The 22,500-nt window shown below is 49.2% G+C and overlaps 1 protein-coding gene across 6 annotated transcripts in view; it reads right to left on the reverse strand.

Moving 5' to 3' along the window:
- The window catches only part of LOC126578486 (zwei Ig domain protein zig-8), a 137,578-nt gene that overhangs the window by 58,902 nt on the left and 56,176 nt on the right, over window positions 1-22,500 (reverse strand). For all 6 annotated transcript variants that reach the window (XM_050241086.1, XM_050241084.1, XM_050241085.1 and 3 more), the window contains exon 5: window positions 18,269-18,436. In XM_050241086.1, the coding sequence (XP_050097043.1) occupies window positions 18,269-18,436 (168 nt within the window). The remainder of the gene's footprint in view (window positions 1-18,268; window positions 18,437-22,500) is intronic.

A 22,500-nucleotide genomic window follows, 5' to 3' on the forward strand; every position in this document is an offset into this window, starting at 1 on the left:
CTGTCCGAAATAGTTCCAAAGAAAATGGAAACAAAAAATCCATCCATCAGACATGCTAAGGGGGCAGAAGGTTTGAAGAAATGAACCATCGGTAGCCGCCTTTGCCAGTGCTCGTTGCGTGGTGCTTCAGGACCTGATGGTGAGTACCGGCGGAACAACCGGGAAAGTAAAGCAAGAAAACAGCAAAAACTCTCACGATTGAACCAAGGCCCACCCGGCGCCGGGTGGTACCGCTTCATCGATTGTGTGGCTTTACGGCCAGTACGGCCGGCACACCGCCAAACGTCAAACGTCGGTTTCGGCCCATGGCTTTCGCTTTTCGCGGTATGATTCGTTTAAATGGTAATCTGCTTTTATTGATTTATTCACGTGCACGATGTAATAAAACTGGTTGTTCGGTTTGAACAACTCTCACCGCGCTTCCCCTCGCGTACCCCGCGCTAGCGCTTCCACTTGGGAAGAGGAAAAAGGGGGAGAGTTGCCTTGTTCGACCAAGGCACGGTCACGGTGGCCACAAACCGGCCGAAACCCCCCCCCCCCCCAAAATGAGCCGACCGCACACACAACACAGTCATACACCTGGTTGCGGCCAGTTGGCCATGATGGCCGTAGCTTTTCGACAGCGTAGCGCACCAGTCGTAAATCAGTGCACGCTTTATTGGTCGTCCGCTTTGGCGTTTAGGCCACATCATGCCGTTGCGACTGACGGTTGCGAAGCGCGGATTGCCGGATTGCGTACGGAGCGCGAAACAACATAAAAGGCAAACGTCGAAACCGGTCGGCAAGGTTTCCGACCGACCGAGCGCTAAAGGATCATGAGAATTGCAGCAAAACGTACGAGCCCTTCCTTCCACTTCCGACCGTGGGAGTTGTAATAAAAATTCTTTTTATCCTCCAAAAACCCCCCGCGGGCCACGGTGTGCGGTGTGCGGGTGCAATTGTCGAACAGGACGGTGAGCGGTGGTGGACGCTATTTTGGGAAGCGAATAATTTATCTATCAATAGATTGCAATTGCTTTCCACCACTCTCGGTGGTGGAGCGGCCGTTCCATCGACAACGCTGACGACGACGACGACGACGACGACGGCATCGAACAGATGGTCTGCGATTGATACGACCTGGCCAAATCAATTGGCATGCGAGGCTCGAGGCCATGGGAGGGTCAGTCAAGAGCCGCCTTCGCTTTTTGGAGTGAACAGTGGCGGTGTCTTGCCGTTCGCCGGCGCAGCACGATCGTTTGAAAAATGAGAAGCCCATTTGGACGCAGCAAGCGGCGCAAAGCGAAGCGGATTTTCCGTTCCATCCGGGAACCATCCACGGCTACCAAATAACATGGCCACCACGATCACAATATGCTGCCGCTGCTCACGCAAGATTTATCGAATAAACAAACGACCACGGGGTGCACGGCGCGACTCAGGGTGGGAGTGCTTGTACTTCTCGTTGAGCTCGTTCTCGTTGAGCAGAGACATTTTTCTGCGTCACCATGGCAACGAAAGCAGTTCGCCAGCCGCACAGACTTCGGCCTTTAGCGTCCACCTTTCGTTCGTCTGTTATTACTGGCCAAATTGTTGGCCATTTTCATCGCTTCGATGCGCGCTCCGCTTTGTGGCTTTGCTTTTTGATTGGAAATTTCTCAATTTTCACGTTTTGGGCCACGGACCCATCCTATTATCGAACATCCATCATGCAATTATACGGGTGCTCGGAGTGAGAGAGGTTTTGTGTGGATCAGACCACAATGAATTGCTGTCCCAATGGCGTGCAATCAGTTATCAGCCAATGTGCTGTTGCTGATGGTGTAGTGTGTTTGTAATGTGCTCTCTCCGTGGCTTTCAATCATTCAGCTCGTTTTCGAGCACATTCTGCGTGCATTATTGATGAACGAAGACGGGAATCTCCTTACTTTTGAAGGATTTTAAACGTTGTTTTGCTTGACTAAATGGATTGAATCTTGATGTCCTCTTTATCATTCAATCATACCACGTCAAACAAATGACACAATCCACACACTCTGCAACCATCCAACAACGTTTAATCCTGCTTACAACAGCAGCACAGCGGTTGAACAATGGGCGCATTCTACGGTCGCACAAATAAAGTCTCGTCTTCTGCGTGCAAACAAAGTGTTCATTATTAAATCCCATTTCACTCGCTCTCAACCATATATATTTAAATTCATCATCCACCGAGCGGCACTTTCGTCTGCAAAGGCTGCTGCACCACGCAGTCTGTGGCCTGTGGGTGGCCGCATCGATCGGTTGCGAAGCTCGAAGACGAAGAAGAAGGGTTTCCTCCCTGCCGATGGTTCTATTTGCCACCGTTCCGTGCTACCACCACCGTCGTATTCAAAATGTCACTTCAATTTACGAAAGCTTACACAGTTCCGTACAAGAAGCAGATTAAACACCTCCACCTCCTCCTCCTCCTCCTCAATCACACTCGTGCAACCTCACCAGAAATCGTTCACCAGCTGGAAAAGGGGAGGGGAACTGGGTGCACGTGAACGTTCTGCTCAGATCAGCGTTCTGCACAAACACATAGAAAGAGAGAGAGAGAGAGACAGGTTCGCTCGAGCACCGGTAAGCGCGTCGTGTTCGTGGAAGTGAATGTGTTACGCTGCTCCCAAACACCCCCTCTCCAGTGTTCGTGGTCCATCGTGGTGGCAGAAAGCTTATCGTTACGGGTTCCGTACGAGCACGTCCCGTTGTAATGTCAGGATAGTAATGGTCCCAATGGTACCATTACGTGCATATGGATGACATAGTGGAACGATGCATTATTACTTTTATGGTGTATCGTTCGCCCGAGCTACGGCCACGGTCACGGCTACGGCGGTCAAATAATGTAATGCTCCAGCTTCAGAAGAAATACACACAATAAAGCAGCGCCAGCGCGATAGAACGAAGAGACATGAAGAGAGACCCCTAGGTGACAATCAGACAAGTACATAGCGTGGCCCCATAGTTTTTTAGTGAACGATTCGCAGAAAATGGGTTTTTACGGTTACATTTTCTCGATGGAATGAGGTTCTTTTTTCTTTCTCTCTCCCAAAGTGGAGCCCACAGTCCGCTCATTTCATTTCATCGCGGTTTGTTAAATGGCTTTGTTACAGTACCAGCGTGAGGTCCTTCAGGTTGGAAAAGTCAAAACGATTTCCGTGCCAGCACCGAGCGCTCGGCCGCCAAGTCTTCATCATGGCGGTACCAACGGTACCCACAAAGTAAACGAATTGTTGCGTCGCGATGCGCGACTGTTGGTGGCGGCAGTCCGGCAGTCAGTGATTCTTGCGTTAACGCGAACAGATCTCTCTGACCACACGCGGACCTTATATGGCCCCCCGGGAGAACCACGCCACGCATATGGTACCAAAACCGGGTCCCGCTTCGTGCTGCTGCTCCTGCTGCTGCTGTTGAATGCATTGCAACCGACGGCAGTGGACTGTTTGCAGTCGGTCCGCGCTAGACTTCCGGTAGATCCGGAGACCAGATCGCAGCGCAGATGTTTGGACGAGTGCCCCCAGGCGTTCACAGCAATTTAATGCAACGTGACTTTGATGCTGTTAGTGGTTTTCGTGGTATCTGGAGATTTGCAAGCGACCATCGTTTAGCCATCCTCGTACCTCGACGGTAAGGAGATGAAAGAGTGCAATTACCCACCGGATGCGATTGCATACCGGGACGGAGTGTAACTCGAGCGAAAACGATTTACATTCCCCCTTTTTCGCTTTACGCGCACCTGCGAAGCGCATGCATAATCGTTTGGTTTATTTCGCGGAAAGGATGGAGCCCTGGATTAAGTATACACTGCTGCTGCTGCTGCTGCTCCTGTTGCTGCTGCTACTAGTGGCATCGCTGCTGATGTTGGTTCGTGACGAGTGAATCCGGGGCAAAATATTTATTCCAGATGTGTGGTACAAATGGGCGGCGAGAGAAGCTCGCTTTCCGGATGCTCGAACATTTCTCCGCTCGCGCGCGCATTTCTCTGCCCAAATGTTTCCGGGTGAAGTGGTTGAATGATTTATTACAACGCTCTGGGTGAGCTCTGGTGTCATGCCTGGGGATTATGCGGATATGCTACAAAATGTCATCTTTCAAGAGAACACCTTTTCCGTTCGGAATTTTGCTGGAATTTCAGTTGCGTACCGAGATGTGTCGTCGTGTATGTTAGAGTGTTCCATAAATTTAAAGTAGATAAAGTAGAGATTTATTCCCAGAAGAAATCTCTTTAAAAATGTGTTGATAAATTCAGTCAATAATGATTTCACTCGAATCCCAATCGGGTTTTCCCTCGAAATGCGCCACCCATAGCGAATCCTACGCTGCTATCGTTACGTTCTCTAAATTGTATATTTAGATCCACACAGAATCCACCACCGTCCGTGGCTGCTCTGTGGCCTGTTTTTCCTTTCTTTTTTCCAGCCCTCCCCCCCGAAAAAGGGTTCGCTTACGGGTTCGCACAAAAAGAGCCAAAAGCCCTCGAGGCTATGCGAGGAGAGTGCAAACGCTTCCCACTAGGTCCGGGCGGGGCCAGGTCCGGGTCGGGCATTTTGTGCCGGCGTTTCTTCTTTCAGTCGCTCAAAATAACATTTACACATGGGATCCACGGCACAATCCGGAAGCAAATAGTGGAATAAAAACAGCTAACACAACCCCCTGGCGAACGGGATTTTCTTCTATTGGGTGTGTTGGGAGGGAGAGGCACACATCACTCGCTCGCTCCCTCGGCAGCATGGGTCGGTTCTTGTCGATCATTCACCATGCAGAGCATGCTGGTGAGTTCCGGTGGTCCGGGTTTGGGAAGTTTTTCGGAGAGATTTTTTTTACCGCCGCTTTTTTATGTTCCGGTTTTTTTTTACTCCAATTCAAGGTTGGAGTCTTCAAGTCCCAGGGTGATAGGCCAGTTCATCACATCCGTTCCAAGACCCTTTGCCGTGGTTTGCCGCGGGCGGGCCGAAACCGAGAGACCGAAATGCCCTGATATTTGTGTTATTTTCTATTCTAAATCAGACCCAACGAACAACGCACCGAAAAGTCGCTTTTCAAATTTGCGCTGCGGTTAAGATACGGTCTCGGTGGTATGGTGCTGTTTGCTCTACGGTTGGACAACCGTTTTTGTGTGCAAAATGCTTTTTCGGTTATGTTCTTGTGGTGTGATTTCTTACTCAGAATTAGTGTTTGGTTCGTGCATCTACTCCAATTGATTACAGATGCAAGATATTCTGGAGTTATTAGAATGAAACATTAATCACTACCTCAAAAGCAGATGATTGATTGCTGACAAAACAAATTATATTCCCAATATGTTGTCTTTCCAGTTCAATAACAAGGATGCGCGTCTTTGTGTGCTGCTCTTGAGGGAATGGAAATCTAATAAATAAAACGAATGAAAAATTGGGGACCGTTATGAGCAAACCACCCTAGTGCACCGTAGTAGAAATGCCCAAGAAACGCAAGAGTTTATTGCACGGGTTCCCCTTGTAATGAATCTCCATTAAATTCTCCATTGAGAATCTGGAAGGATCCATTCATTCGTTTGCTTGACGATAAATCGTGAACCACCTATCTTGGATTTGTTCGTTCGTTTCCCAAATAGAAGAAGGATAGCATTCGCGATAGCAGCTGTAACAAAAGAACGCTAGCCTTGAGTTCGGGGCTTTCAAATGCACTGGCCCGCTATTCTTACTGCAAGAGACGAGGGAGAAAGCTCACCATCGGGTTCGATGTATCGTGACAGTGGTAGCGCTAGCGTGCTCGAAGTTCATTCGATGCACCCCACACACAATGGGACGCTATAAATATTCATGGAAGAGCGAATCATAAGAATCTATGCACTGGAGTAGAGAGGGCTCCACCGGCAATCTAGGGCAAACTGGGCCACAGCCTTAACCTTGAACCTGCACTCCACAGTGTGTTGCAGATATTCCAACAAACCTCGATCGATCGGTACTCGGTAAGTTCCGCAGTTCTGTAGCTCTGGAGCTATGAATGAGTGGTTTCTATTCGAATGCTGCACAAAACATTAAGGAAGAGCCTCGTTCCAGTGAGTCCAGTGAGAAACTGGTTTGTCTGCTTTTCCACGGCATAACAAAGATCCCATTCAGCATCACACTTTACGTAATTGTGAATCCACCAGGAAAGGAAACGCTACTCCAAGGAACCGGAAAACAAAAATATTGTTAAATATGAATGTGATGGAAGCAGCATCCAATGGGCGTGTGGCCTAAGCCGAAGCTGTTGGCTGTCAAATCTTCATCGTCGCCCTAAAACCCGGTGCGCACTCATATCAGACGCCATCGTCGCCGACGCCGCCCAGCTTTCATACATTTTTATTATTCATCGTAATCGGATATTGCAAATATTTACGCATTCTCTACCGAAGCAGAAGCATAAATATGATTGCCGTTTGCGCGAAAACCAACGGTACGGTTTCCTCCTGTGTCGCACCGGCACCAACACTCCGCCGAGTACGATTTAACGGCACCGTCGCTCCGGCTTCGGCTCCCGCTCCGGCTCCGGTGTCTTGTGCGCACCGCAGCGAAACACTAACAGCAACGCCAAGATGAAAATATATTTGTTTTTCGCTTTTCCATTGGTCCTTGCAGGGAGGCAGGCAGGCCTGAAGGGAGGGAATCTGTTGTGTTTTTTGGAGCTGCTGATTTCTGGCACGCATTCCCATCACCAGCTGCTCTTCGTGATGATGTCAGACACTCGGGCGAGGAAACGGTGCTTTCCTCGAGATGGTGGTTTCAGATTTCAGGCGCACATGGAATGGTGCCGAAAGAGATTAATATTTGCCACCGGGATTGAACCGCGTTGATTGATTGAAACGTAATTTTTATAAAACAGACAACAAATCGTTTCATAAACTTTTCACCACTGAACGCAGCACGAAATAAGTCATAACGCAGTCTGGAGGAGACGTAAAGTGTTGCGTAACTTGAATCTCGAGGGAACACAGTTTGCTTCTCATATTATTTGAGAAAACCATACCGTTGATGTTGTGTCTCCTTGATACATAATCTATTCCGAGGGCTGGTTGAACTGAAAACGAGGCTTTGTGATGTAAACGACGTCTACATTCCTCTCAATGCGCTCGGTTTCCAGCAGTTCCAGTGAAAGCTTTTGAGATTAACTTCGAGGCTAGGTTTTACATGTACTTACTTGCGGAAACATGAATGTTACACCAGGTGCACTAGGCCCTCCACATTTCGCTCCGCTGTAGCTTGTGTAGAACATGGTGTTTGTTCGGAGTAACATTTCATCATCCCCCGCCCCAGGAGGGGCAGCTACACCTGATACCACATCAAATGGCGTGTCAAAGTGTGTACACTTTGAAGCTATAAACACATTCCGTTTCATGTAACATATAGGGATGATACATGCTTGCAAACAACTTTTCTACTGAAGGTTTACTGTTCACCATCTCGTCCAACAGTTGCATTGTTTTGCCAGCAGCTGCAGAACATGATTTTGTAGTTTTCTGTGCATGGAATCGATGGAAGCGATACGAATAAACAATGCAACAACATCCCTTTGGTTAACATTATCACAACGCTCCGAAACTACACAATATTCACGCTCGAGGATATCATAATCTAAGACAATGGGCAGCTTGAAGGCTGCAACACAATAGAGTGGATATCGTTGGCCACCATCTTTTCTAAAGTGCAACCCGTCACAGAATGGCTCACTGGAATGTTTTCTGAGAAGGTAGAGTGCGAGTGTGAGCAAAAAAGGGGGGGAGGGAAAGAGAAGGATTGTAAACTGTCATACGAAAAATATTGCATTGCCGGGTGAGCCGCAAAAGAAAAGATGCTATGCCCTTCCTTATTTGCATCTTCCGGTGCCCCCAGGGCCAGGGGGGTTGCTTCAGCACCCAGGGCATACATCATTCCAAGCGCTTAGCCTTCAACAACGCTGCTGAACGCTGCTTGATTGCGAATGCGAGCTGCTCGTGGTGGTGATGCTATGGTATGTTGTAATTTCCGCGTCTGGCAAGATGCGATTCATCACCACCGGAACCACCCAGCACCTCACCACCACCAACGGAGCGATGTGATCCCCTTGGAAGGTGGAATGTCATCGTCCGGGACCGACGTGGATCGCACGCTGGCACTGGGAGTCGCTCAATTAATCATCTTTTGCGCTGATGAAAATTGCAATCATTGCTGCTTGCTGTTCCGCGCGCGTTCCTCGACACCAACACCGGACGAGACGAGTATCATGTGCGGTGTAATGGTAAGCGCACTTTTTCAGTGCTGGAAAGGGAAGATGTGCCGTCAAGTGGATGGTCCCTAAAAGTGCATCTGTGCCATTTGCATACGAAGCGCTGCGCTGTGCTGGTAAGTGTGCTGTAGCGTTGGTATTTGAGTGAGAATCGACACGATACGACGGGAATAAGACAACGTTATGAGCAAATGAAATAAAATTTGATGAGGGAAATGTGGGAAATAGAACAAAAGGAGGGAAATTTCATTAGTTAACGAATTAGAGTTTGTTTGATGAACGTTATGCTGACGATCTCTTGAGGCATATCGTCGGCTCAATATGCAGCTGATCCACTCGCACGGCAGCTGTGAGCTTGCAAACGGCCAATAGGATTTCTGGGAGCGAATAAAACAAAAAACGAAAATCATCGCCACCATCGAGTGCACTTGCCCGGACCACATCGACCGCAGCATGTTGAGTGCGGTCGACGAGTCAACGAGTCAAGCACTTTCCCCCCCCCCCCCCCCATCGCCTCGTGCTGCTGACGCTATATTTAGCACCTCGGCCGCTCGCTCGCTTGATGAGATGAAAGCTTTTGTGCTGGTGCAGCATAAAATCCGATCTGCTCGATGCCCCTAGGGCCGCACGCTGTGTTCCTGGCTTGAGGGTAAAAAAAAGAAACGAAAAAAGAGGAAGAGGAGCTAGAGCGTCTCATCCTTCTCGCGGAGCGCGTGAACGAACGTGTGGTGCTACCGAGAGGGGGGGCGCCCCAAACATGTAACGTCAATTTTCTTAATGTGACCGAACGTGATTTCCACTCTCGATAATGGATTCGCGGCGTGGCGCAGCGCGGCACCGCGCGGTTCCATCGCACCAGAACCCCCGTTAGGTCAGCAATTTTATGGCCATTCCCGGTGCGATAAACTCACGAGGATTGTGAGCGGATCGGTTGAGACATCATCTCTGCTTTGCTGCCGGTTGCCGGGGGTGCGTGAGGGTGCGAGGTGGGGCGCATTAAATTTGAATCAAGACCCATGCCAGCGCCCAGGAGGCCGCACCGAAGAGTCTTGAAGGGTGCGCATTTCGTGGCGTTTGTGCGCGGGAGAAATTTGGTTAAATAAAATCCGGGGAGGTTCCAGGGAGATGCTGAAACGAGGAATGAAATGCACTTTACGCTGGTCCCCTTCGTTTGCTCGGTGGCCATTTGTCTCGGTGCAAAGTTTTCACCACAAGCAAAAACTTCTCTTCGTTCGTGTACGTTTTGTGCAAAAATTTATGCAAAAGTTCCGCCCCGGCCACTATCCGCTTTCGTGCTATCGTGTGCTCGTGCTCATGCTTCTGCACGCCTCCCCGGGTGATCGGTGCTTAATTTTGGGCCAACCTCTTCTTGACCAATTGCCCGCGGTAATCCTTGGCCACTGTAGGGCCGTGATGTTATCACACTCACCACTAGGTAGTTGTGCGGTTGCTAGCAGCTTCGCTACACGGAACATCATCGTTACTGCTGTTGCTACTCGAAATGTACGAACAACTTTCCACCACGCAACAGAAGAAACAACGAATGGACACGATCTGGTGTTCCAGGTTTGCTGGGCGTGAAGGAGAAGGCACGGTGGGAAAAATTAGCACCTAAATCGGTCCCGTTGCCGGCTGTTTCGAAGCTCCGGAGAGTTAAGACGTCCCGAAAGGTGGAAAGAAAATGTGTGTCCAGGAGTCCGGCAGCCCGGTAGAAAAGAGGAAGGAGTTCCAACTTTCATCGAGGAAGAGAGAGGCCCAACCCACGGCTTTTCTTGAGAGGAGAATACACATTAAGCTCGCCTATCGCCAACTGGAGAACTGGTAGCAACGGTACAAATTTCCGCAGCATGCTTTATGTTACCGCCACGATGACCACTCCCCACGCCTGCCGTGCATCCGAGATTGTTGGCCTCTTTTTTCCTGCGCTGGCTGGCACCCAGAACCGTCCAGAAAACGGGCACGACGGTTTTTGGGCTCTCGCATATGTATTCATTTGAATAATTTAAGACAAGACGTCCACCGGGAGTGCATTCCGTTCCGGAGAAGTGCGTTAGCATCCGGTGGGGGCGGCGTGTGTTTACACGGCCGCCTTGGTTTCTCCTCGGAGTCAGATCCAGGGGCTGCTGGCACCAAAGGCCTTGGGGCGATAGTTAAGATATGGATCGGGAGAGAATGCTGCGCATAAAAGAATTGGTAGCTCCAGCCCGACCCGACCAAATGAATGAATAAGTAAAACTACTCTTCCTTAGTCCCGGGCGCCGGCACCCAGTGCCATTATGCTCATGCTTTATCTCTCTCGTTTCCAAGCTGACTCGCCTCTTAAGCGCACCTCGCTGTTCGTTGCTTTGCTGCTGCTTAGGGGGCCGGCGAAGGGTGGTGTTACTTTCCTTCTCTCTTGTTTTTTTTTTTTTGGGGGGCGAGGAAGCAGAATGCTCATCCCCGGGAAGCGAAATTTCATTTTATGCGCATCGAGCGCGTCCGTGGCCAGGGCCACTAGCAAGAAAGCTCTCCAAAGGAACCGGGCTGAACTCACGTTGCTCGGATGCTACTTCCTGTTGCTGTGACAGTTTATGTTCGTACCACGGGCGCTTCCGGTACTCGTTGTTGCGTCTGCAGCTGAGCTCTCTCGGTGTATGTGTTAGCTTCTTTGCTTCTCCTCACCCGTTTCCGGCTTACCGGTTTGGCATCAAAACTCACATTAAAATGCGACGCAAAAGTCCCGCACCGCGACGACCACGGAGACGGCGGAGGACCGGCCGCAGACCCCCCCCCCCATTTTTGCAACCGGAAGGTGTGTACGGAACCATTCCAAAGGCGTAAGGCGGATCCGTCCTTTCAAGCCGGTCGAGTGTTTAGAAGATAATTTTTGGGTAAACGTGGCACGGGACCCTGGGTCTCCGTTTCGTTGACTCACGGTGAGTCAGGTCCCAGCGGGAATCGAGCGAGAGGGGGGGGGGGGGGGAGGGTGGTTTGCACGCTTCACCAGCGGCAGCCGGTGATTTATGAGTGTTTTAAAAAGAGGCACCAGTTTACACCAGGTTTCCTGCAAAATGTGCGCTCGCTAGTGCTGCTGGCTTCCGTGTTTGCCTTTTCCCCGTCTTTTCTCTCACTCTCTCGGTGCGCATCATTCAGCGAAAAGAGCTGCGAGCTGGCCAACCCCTTTTTGCAGTCACTTTTCGCTCAACTGGTTCGTGCTTTTGCAGCACAAGTTGTTGGTTTTTTTGTGTGCTCCAGCATAGGTGCTATCCGCAGGCTGCCGTAGTGCAATGCATCCAAGGACGGCACGGATGTTCCTTAAAATCCCCGTACACAGCGTTGCCGGTAAGCCAACAGGCATAGCCCAACAGCACATTGAACTATCGAGTACGCACACACCACACATACGCAGAAACCTGGGTCCAGGCGCCATTTCACTCACTTAGGGAAACACCTTTGTAGTAAAATTCAGTCCTGGATCCAGTGAAAGCGAGAGATCGTTCGTGGAACGATAAGCACCATCACGGCAGCAGCAGCAGCAGCGAGTGAGCATAGGAAAATGGAGGAAAAGTTTTGAATTTTCCAACCCCCCACCTCTCACCGATCTGCCCGGAAACACCATCGAAAGGAAGTGAGAAGTGGCGTTTGAACTGCTTTTACATACTTGGCTGGGGTGTTGATACTGCTGCTGCTGCTGCTGCTCCTCACGCCACAGCAATTCACACCATCGGGGCAACATGCAATTTACATTGCAAATGGATGCATCGATAAGAGAGCGAGAGAGAGAGAGAGAGCGGAGCGATGTGAGAGCTACTTTTTGTGACCCAACAATCTTGCGCTGCCGAGTGCAAGTCCCGGGGCTCCTCTTTACCTGCTGAGAGGGCAATCAATTGGTAGCACTTTAAGCTTTATCTGGAATACTTCACCACAACCATGTCCGCATGTCGCGTCACTTTCAGCGAAACTGATCAGTAAACGCTGACCCCGTACCGCCGTGAACCAAAAAACTAATTTTCCAATACCGACGTGGGACACATTATGCCGCAAGCAATCAGCAAGCACACCATCACCACACTCCAAGAAACGGGATTGCCGGCGAGCGAAGCCGAATTTACAATCGAGTTATGTTTCAATTTCCTGGCCACCAGCAGTAAACCAGGACGCTCGTTCAACCCGGTGCCCGTGCCCGTGATTGGTTGTCGACCTTCGATTCGAACCGAACCGAACCGCGTGTGGATTTGTGGATCCTGTGGTTTACGATCAATCTCCTGTCGCACTCGGCGTCGTCGTCGTCATCATGGTATGCTTGTGCCCGTCCGTTACCGACCGCATAAATTGATGGTAGTTGATGTTAGGTGTGGTGCACACACCTGCACCTGTTACCGTTGCATTAATATGGAAATGGATGCGCGCTCGTTACGCAGCGCGCAGAGCTCCAAGAACACGCAGGACGCTGTGGGTCGCGCTTCGATGGTTACGCCCTGGCCCCGGGACCTGATTTATACCAAGTAGTGCCACGCAACCGGCTAGGGTTAGGATTTGTCGACACACTCCGTCAGCGTTACAATGTGAACACGGGATTTGTGGACCATCGAATCATCGATTTATGCCACGGGGCAGGGGCGTCACAGATATTGCATCCGGCGGCCAGGTGCGCTTTAAGCTGAATTTTCTTAAAGGGAACCTTCTAGATCATCACCTGTCTTTGCATCTAATTGATTCCTTGGTTTCTGTTGGGTTTCTCTACATGATATTCTCTGCAAAGTAGCAACGAACACTTGGCGAGCATCCATTTCATTAATGCACCGCACTGCATATTGATGCAGTTTTTACGCCTCTCTCTCTCTCTCTCTCTCTTCTCTCTCTCTCTCTCTCTCTCTCTCTCTCTGTCTCTCTCGCGAGAGACGCTTTTATGAGGGCTTTCGACCGACTCGTTGGACCGGCTTAAAGACTGACAAAAGGGAAACCATGCCAACAGTCCGGGAAATGCGCTGCAAAAGGAGTCTGTAAGTTGGGGCGCTTCGAAGGTGGACACGAAAAAAAAAATCCGTGGGAAAGTAAGCTCTTCCAATGCTTCACAAACCAGACACAGGTATCACCAGTAGCAACATCGATCCAAAGCCTACGACCTCCGAAGCATGCCATAGGACAGGATAGTCACCCCAGTACGTGCTGGAGTCGCTTTTTGTGGAAAGGAAACCATCATCACCGTCACCAGCCAGCCAGGGTTATGAGTTTTTCGCATGAAAATTTCTGGCAGCATTTTGCCATTTTTTTCTTCGACTTTTCCTCGTTGGCTTCTGCCCATCGATCGCTATTCCATCCGAACCCGCCATTAACGCCGGTAGCCGCCAAGCCGGGACGAGATTATAGTCCCCCGAGCCGCCGGGAGCTGAAAAGGAAGCAGCAGAAAACGGAATAGTTCTTTATGCGGAACGCTGGTGCCGTCACCATCCGTCAGAGTGGCCGGCAGGCTGCAGTAGATGATAGCAGCAGCAGCAGCAGTCCCGGGACCGCGCTACATCCGAGCACATCTTTCGTGAGAGCTTTATGATACTGGGATGGCGCACAGAGAGCGGGAGAGAGAGAGAGAGAGAGAGAGAGAGAGAGAGTGAGTGTAGCTGACGTGAAAATGAATAAGTAATTCCTTTGTCACGTGAGCTGGAGTCTGTCCAGGCCTGTGTTGGATGGGAAATCAGAACATGCGGCCTGAGAACACCATTCTGGCCACCGGAAGATTAGTCCATTGACCGTAAGGCGGCTGTTCCGGCTAGGAGGCACGGACTCGGACTCGGACTCCCACTCGGGTTCTCATTGGGGAAAGGTAATCAGATTTGGTGCCCTTTGGACCAGCGCCGGTGTGGAGCTTTGTGATGTGACGTGAAAGCAAGCCTGTGCACTGGCCACAGGCTGCTCATTGATGTGTGGGTGAGCGGGCGAACCGGCGTCTCCGGCTTATCCCTTGAGCTGGCGCTATCTACGCCGCTACCGGAAGCACTACCTTTACCGTGCTGAACCAAAAGCACCCCACTCAGAACGGAACTCCGGACAGAAGAAATAAAACATTAGTCGAGGCCGATAGCAATTTCCACCTTTTGCGGGCAAGTAAATGTTGGAATTAGATTTATGCGCATGCGATACGAGTGAGCCGCTGGTGGCTGCTGGCGGAGAGAGGATAATGTAATTTTACCAATTTTTAATGAGCACCAAATTCTAGTAAAGCTGCTTAATTGCAGCCATATTGGAGAGAATGGTGAGTACAGATGTACTTCATCCCTAACAAGACGCCATGAGCCACTGTGTACAAGAAGTAAGGAGTTTTTTTGTTTAATTCTTTATCTCTTCTTTTAAATTTCATCTACTTCAAAGCAATCTCCCTCGAATTATCTTGATATCATCATCAGAAAAGTCTCTTATTGTTAATGGACCGTTTTTCAACACCATTTTTTTTATTTCTTGAGCGAAAGCTTCGTCGATTGACGTTGATGGTCGCCTAGGACGTTCTTCGTCTTCAACATGTTCCTGACTATCCTGGAAGTCTTTTGATCACTTGTAAACATGCTTATTTAACTAAGTGTGATCAGAAAAGGCTTTCTGCATCATTCTTTACGTTTCCGCAAACCAAATTTAATGCAAATTCTTGATTTAACAAATTTCAAAATATCAAAAGACGAAGATTCCACTTTTAGTAACTCACAAAACTATGCGTATCTCAAGAAATAATAAATAATTTGATAAATAACATGTCATGAACGTCAGTGATCATGTCAACCTTCTGGAAAAACAACAATTAAGAAATTCGTATGCGAGGGCATTTTGAATAACGTTTTACTTTACTTTTTGGACACAGCAGATCCCAAGATGCAATCCGGTACACAATTTAGGTTGTAAATTTTTGGTTAAATCAGCCGACGAATCCGGAGGCTAACAATCAACCAGCCCGGTGTGCAGTGAAGCTGCAGCAACATCATAATCTTCCAGTGGGCTCGGAAAGAAGGTGTTGGAGAACTTGGACGTTGGAACAAATCCATTTCTCCCTTCCTCGTTCCAATGTCGCACTGCGTTGATGGAAGATGCCGTTAGGTCTACGATGAAAAGATGTCGCAGCGGGTGGTGTGGATGGATGGAAGACACTTTTTATCAGCTCTCATCGATCGATATTACGCAGAGGTTGTTGCCTCGTTCTCCACTAGAGGAGTTTGACGTGCTGTACAGCCGAATGGAGCGAATGAGAGAAGAAACCATAAGACTGGCTTCCGAGAGGCTCGGAAGGCTGACTGCAATTACAATTTCGAGCTGATCGAATCCCTCCTGCTAGGCTTGCTGGGCTCACAAAAGAAGTGAAGTGTTAAGGTGCCACCTTCACACCACACTTCGCATCGAAGCTCGCTGGTAAAGTGAATTTCCATGCCAAGTGAAGGAGCAAGTTTTACGAAATGCGTCAAGAGATCGAGCTCGAGTTGTTTCCCCGAGTCTGCCAAATACTCCTACTTGGAAGTCTGGAGTGGGAATTTGGCGAAATTCCTTACTCGTTGCTAGCGCAGCTTAATAATGTGGTGATTTGATTCCGTGCGAACGCATGAGTATGTGAGTGTGCACGTGGTCTTAATGACTTTTAAATTACGCCACGATATTACCGGGGAATGTTATCTGCTGGTATTTACCGTACTCTATAGCGAATAGACCACGGGATACATATTCTTGAGAAAAATCTCTTCGAATTACCTCCTAAATGAATAGCGGAGTAAACAATTTAACCTCACAAATCGAACTTTTTCAACTGCTTTGCTGAGGTAGATCGTGCACGAGTCACGGCACCACGTTGAATCCAGCTTCAAATAACGAAAAGAACAAAACAAAAAAAAAACCCGGAAGAGCAAAGTTCCTCGAACGTGTCCGCATTTCTATGACAGCCACGCACTCACGACGTTCGCCAACGTTTACGCCACAGCCAGCCATCGAGGTTGGCGCCTGGCGTTGAGAGGATCGTCTTCGTTCTCAGTTTGATCAGTCCAGGCGCTGAGACAGAGCTCCCGAAAGCGTTGGCCAACATTGTATCGCAAGCATCGAAGTCAAACAGTCTTTCGCCATAACGGCACATCAGGGTGGAGGGAACGTGCCAAACTTTGCCTCACGCGGGCGCACACGTGGCGCGTGCCGCGAAACTTCTTATGCTCTGCGTCTTATGTTGCACTCGGAATATTAAGTAAGCGCTCATCACCCCTTAGCGCTGCCACCCCCCCCCCCCCCCCTGGACGCCTAGGAGATAGTGTTGGGATTGAGATTTTCCCAAACCATTGTTGGAGCTTCGCTTGATGTTTCCAATCGCAGTTAACACCTGTAAAGAGATGTTTCCTCGTCGTGAGACCACGCGTGGTGCCGGCAAAAGACGTGAATCAAGGACGAGCTTGGAGGAAGCTAAGTTAATTTGCCGGAGAAATGCCGGAGCATTCCAGCTAGTCGCCAGTTGCCAGTTCACTGACGTTGATTGCACTAATTGAGTGGCTGAGGTCTCGGTGGTCGGTGGCCTGCCCGGTGGTGGCGGCCTCGAGAGGTCGACTTTCGACTTTTCCTCCGGCTCCGGGCTAAGCTCGATCGATGCATACTAATCGAGCTCTATCGAGGGGGGGAGTCCGGGCTCCGCAAAAAAACCCTTGGCCAAACAATCCTCGCCCATCTCTTGGCCAATGGAATGTGAGTTCGTTTCAGGTGGGATTACTGGTGAGGTGAGAGCACCAATTCCAGTGAATGGATAAGACCTTTTTTCAATTATTAGCTCGCCTCGGGCAACAAAATCATCATCATGGAGCCGGGATTGGAATTATCCCAAAATGAAGTTTCTACCTTACATCAACTTTCAGTTGTGTAAGTGCCCGACGGCTTCGTACTTAGTGGAACTCTCTTTGATCTGTGACTTGAGGAGGGGAACGCTCTCGATCGTTTGTTTTTCGAAACGGCTAATGCATTTGAATCACTGAACTTATAGCATCACTTCTTCCACTCTGGTGAGCAACATAATTACTAAGAGATTACGGAACGGGATCTCACATTTCATGTCCGTCTATCGTACCACGCGCGCACTCTGGCTTCCGTAGAAGTCATTCATTCGTGACGAGTAACTTATAAAGCCCCTTGATGCACTGGCAAGCACGTAGATATAAAGTAAGGCTACTAACATCAACTCACCAACATTTGCCACTCATTTCCTTGCCTTGCCAGCAACATTTTCAAAAGCATTCCCCTCCGGACGAGGGGACTCGCGGTGGTCTCGAAATGAGTCAGTCAGTAACTGGGCAACTTTTGCCTTTACTGCGTTGCGCCTGCATTCCATCCATCAACCACTTGTGTGGTCGTCTTAATATTGCCGAAAACTTGACTCTCTAGTCTCGCTGGAGCCATTTGCTTGAGCGACCAAGCTGTCAGCATTAAAATCCAGCACCCTATGGCTGCGTGTTGACAGTGTAAAGCGAAGAAAGTTTGGCGTGCTGGCGTCGCATCTGTTGCGGTTGTGGTCCGCTATCGTTTCCGGTTTTGCAATTCGTACATTTCCAGAAGTTGACGTGACTGCCAGAACGCATCCGCAGGGAAAGTAGTGCAGTACATTTGGCAACGGGGAGTTTAAAACTAAATAGACGATGTGGAGCAGGAAACCGGAAACACTATCTCTCCCAAGAGTTGAAAAATTCGTCGCACAATGTCGTGCCAAGCATTTGTGATTGTATTTAACAGCCGGGGACAATATTGTCTGCATGGTATGGAGCTAGTTCCCAGTTGCTTATATCACTATACTCTCTAGTGAAATGAGAGGAAAATCTGTCGACAACTTTGCAACTCAATTATCTGTGCAGCAATCTTCACAAAATCTTCTGGCACTACGCTAAACACTCCAACAAAAGCCGTGAGTGCCGAAAAGAAATCATTCCAACTCTCAAGCGACCGCTTAAGAAACAAAAGCCCAGCGCCAGCGCCGGCATCGAGTCCCCTGAGAGGATGGGGCCCACCCACCTCCCATGCCATACATCCGGCAGATTGTTTTCCTGCAAAACTGTTGCTCCATACTCACTTGACACTCGTAGGTACCGTGATCCCGGCGCTGCACGAACTTGATCTGTAGCGTCCACGTGTTGGAGCCGGGCGTGTGTAGAATCGCAAACCGCTCGTCGTTGGTGTACATCTGGGCGCCGGACGACAGGATGTGCCAGTCCCGCCGTCTGATCCATGAAATTTGATTCTGCTCACCGTGGAAGCGAAGGAAGAGCGGGAGGACGAAGCAGCAGAACAAAAGCCCGAAGATCCCACGAAGGTCCAGCCCAAAAAGGTCACATTTGCGTGATGTTCGCGTTCGGTTTTGTTGGTGATGGAGCGCAAGGGGAGAAAAAGAGAGAGAGAGAAGGAAACGTCGGAAAAACATGAAAAACAAACACAATAGAGCATAAATATCCGATGAACCGTGTGATCGACGATCGGTGATAAATCTTGTGGGCATTTAGTAAATAATACGGTGCGAGGTGGATGGTCGAGGATGGTTTTCTTAAGATAAAGTTCTCGGTCCGGTCGCTCTTGACGGGGTGCTGAAAGAAACACCAATCGATTCGGTTTCGGGCGCAATTACACGATTCGGTTGATCTCGGACGAGTCGGAAGAACGGGTGAAAAGGGGTGCCGATGGTGGGACTGTATTCTATGTGTGCCGCTATAACTCAATATTCCCGGCGCCCTCTCTCTGTCTCTCTAGGCACTCTAAGCGGAAGCATTATGGTTTCGGATCATGCCTTTCGTCACGGCATTCCTCACCAATATGCTACCGGGTGTTGGTGTGTTGGTTTTGACGAGACGACGTGTATCCGAGTGCTGAATAAAGTTCAAAATGAGGGATGAATATAAATGAGTCCCGTTGGCCGACTTCCAGCCAGCGCCTAGGCTCAAGCACGTGTTTTCGGAATCCCGAAGCAGCGCGTTGAAAGAATGAAATATATTCAATCGGCGACGGGCTTCCTTTTCTGCCGATGAAATGCTGGGTTCCGGTGCAGGAGCAGGGTTCGAAGTTTTTCTGTTTCTGTTTCTGTTGCCACAATGAGCCGCAAGATCGTGTGAAATCGTGTACGGCTTCTAGTGGGGCTTTGGAGTTGAGTTCCAAATAATTCACTAGAAACCACGAAGCACAACATTTGTTAGCTCGTTTACCTTTCCCAACGATGAGAATTGGTGCAATACTAGCAATTACTAAGTATACAACATCAACTGGATTAAAAATGTTGCCATATCTTTACCAATGAACCATATCCAACATTCCTTTCTTGGGAAAAAATGGTCATTGTTGTGGTATCCTAATGAATTCCCTCAATTCGAGCACAGTTATTAAAATTTGTTTGCTATGTGCTGTCTCATTTTACTTGCCTATTGACAGTTTACTTCGCATTCTCCCGTCTTACTCGAGGTGTAGTTGCAGTCCTATACGCTCGAAACACTCTCGTTTCTCAAAAGGTCAACATGTCGTAACGCAACATGAACTATGCACTCTGACATGCGAACCGTTTACTCAAACAGACACAATTCCTGGGAAAGAGCCACATCAGCTATGAAAAAGGACAAGAGTCCAAAGCAAACATTCCATTAAACGTAATAGTTTTACATTGCAGTTCTGATAGAAACCATTTGAAGGCCTCAGCAATCATCTTATTTCTGAAAGTGCTATGAAAAAAACTATGACTGCTTTTGCATTCCCGGAAGGGCACAGGCAACGGGAGCAACAGAAATCTGACATGAAACAAGGGCAGCTAAGGGCATTCTCTATTTTTCTAGAGCTGTGCAATCCCATTTATGTTCCACATCAGGTTCGTTTTCTAGTTGCCCGATTCGGTATCTCAGCACAACCGCGCTGAACCATATCATTGAGTAAAAAATATTTATGCAACATTTACATTATCAAAGATTGTCTCCCAAGACGACATACGAAGAGGAGAAGTCAACGAACAACCCTTCTCCACACTCCTGACTTCCTGCGGATCTCCTTCTCGCAGAAAGGATTATCCAAGTAATAAATCGGCCTCCCCGTGGCACCCCATGGGGACGTGTTGTTACATCAACTGGTCGTATTTACGCGCCAATCATATTTGGCTTCCATACACAGAAACACGCACACAAGCGCTCTCTCCAGTCGGGAATCAATCTGTAACGGGAACCTCGGGAACTGTTTCCCGTTTTTCCTGTACATTTTAATATTCCAGCTCTCACGCTTTACACGCTGTTCGCCCCCCGGGGTAGAAGCTTCGAAGGAAGCTCCTTCCATTCCTACCATTTCCCACCGTGAACGTGCTTGAATTTTCACCCAGCACTTGGATCCTTCCACTTCGTCGTCAACAGTACGGGCGCACGGCCCGTTCGTTTGACGCCCCGCCGGGCTGGTTGGCTTCCTTGTTGAGGAACAATCAATACATTTGGTGAGGGCCAAGATAAATATCAAGCCGGGCCCCTCAAGCCCACCGTGACGTGCACGTGTTCGCGTGGGAAAAATGGCGAAGCGAAGGAAATAAATCTTGATTCACTGTTGATTGTTTTGTACGAGGCATCCAGCCCAGCCAGACCCAGACACAGGCCAGCCTTTTGCTTGTTTTCGGTTCAGGAAAAAATGGCAGAAAATTGCTTGCAGCGATCCGAGAGGTGCTGCACCACCAACACACAATGGAACGGGAACGAAGCGGAAGCAGCCACTTTCCAGCGAGCTTCCTTGGCTTCCTCATCGGCATCGGCCCATGATGCAATGATTGTTTTTTTCCTCCTTTTCTTAATTCTGTTGCCTTCGTTTGTCGCTTGATTCGGTTTTGAGAAGCAAGAAGCAACGAGACAGGGCAGCCAGGGCGCACCTGCAGCGCCGAATGAGATCGTTCCTCTGCTTCGAGACGGTACCCCAAAACGACCAGGGCCGAGATAAAAATCGGATTTTCGGCTACCGGGTTCCACCGTATGTGAGGGAAATAAAAATGGCGCAGATTTATCTCACCATCCACTTTAACGGCCCTGCCCATCGTTGCGATGGTGGATGATGTTGTTGCCGTTAGATGGATCGTTGGTTGGTTGGTTTGTTCTGATTGTTGGTTTTATTTTACTTTTGGTCTTGCGACGTTCAAGGTCCTTTGTGATGCGGCTGCGTTTACAGGTTGATCATCGAGAACGATGCTGAAACTTCCGGCAACGCTATTTGGCAAACAAAACAAGACAGTCCGGAGCGAGTGGTAGGCTCGCTCTTGATCCGCTTCTACGCATCTACTGGCACTCATCGCGCGCGACTCAACGCCACTACTTAATGTTCTGTTTTATCGGCAATCATTTTTCCTAGATGCCAACGGCGAAACATTGGCCAGTGTTGGGCTACATTTTATGGTTTCCCTCGTGACGGAGGATCGCATGCCACATTCATCTTCCGCTCTCCGCGGCAACGAGTCGTAGAACAAGCCACCCTGCTGGCGCTGCTTGACGCCTCGACTGGAGAGGGAAGCGGAAGCTTCTCGACTCTGCTCGGTGAAGGCAACAATCAAACATTAGCCTGTCAGCATCGGATCCAAGCACTTGGTACCATACACTCGGGTTTGTAATCGAATCCTGGGCCCTCGAATGGATGGAGGATGGATATTTATGGTACAATATTGAAATGTTATTACCAACCATTTACCGACCACCGCCCCCTGGGGGGGCCTAGCGATTTGTTTGCCTAATTTTATGTCCCCTCATCTTTTGACAGCCACTCTCGGGGTGTAGGAGATGGTGTGGCGGGGGTAACTGTGTTCAATTAGTAGCAACCGATCATCATGGGCTGGTGGCAGTTTGCTTCCTTGTTTTCTTTTCTCCCCCCCCCCCATGCTAGTAATTGAATGCAAGCACGTGCTTTCACCATAAACTAACGGCGACCATTAATGTACTACCATCAGCCACCGCCAGGCGCAATATGAATGACGAACAATAGGTGTCACACATGAGTGTTTGGGTGTGCTTGATGGTTGGCACGTGCGCTGTCGCCCTAGCAAATGCTGCTTTTTAATAAGAGCAAGCATCGTCACCATGGGCCACGGGGTCAAAGGTTATGAATCGGGGCTTCAACCGAAAAGCAGTGGAATTTTGGGGCCATCTGGTCCAATCGGTACAGCACGTAATATGTCGTAGGTCATGGTGGTAACACGGGAAAAGGCCACAAAACTCAACTATAATTATGAACGACGGGCCGGGGGTGGTGTCAGTTTTGCAATGGACAATGCGAGAAATGACCTTCTAAATTTTGTGAAACCAACCACCGGAGACCATA

This window comes from Anopheles aquasalis, chromosome 3, assembly GCF_943734665.1.
Source record: "Anopheles aquasalis chromosome 3, idAnoAquaMG_Q_19, whole genome shotgun sequence".
Taxonomy (NCBI): domain Eukaryota; kingdom Metazoa; phylum Arthropoda; class Insecta; order Diptera; family Culicidae; genus Anopheles; species Anopheles aquasalis.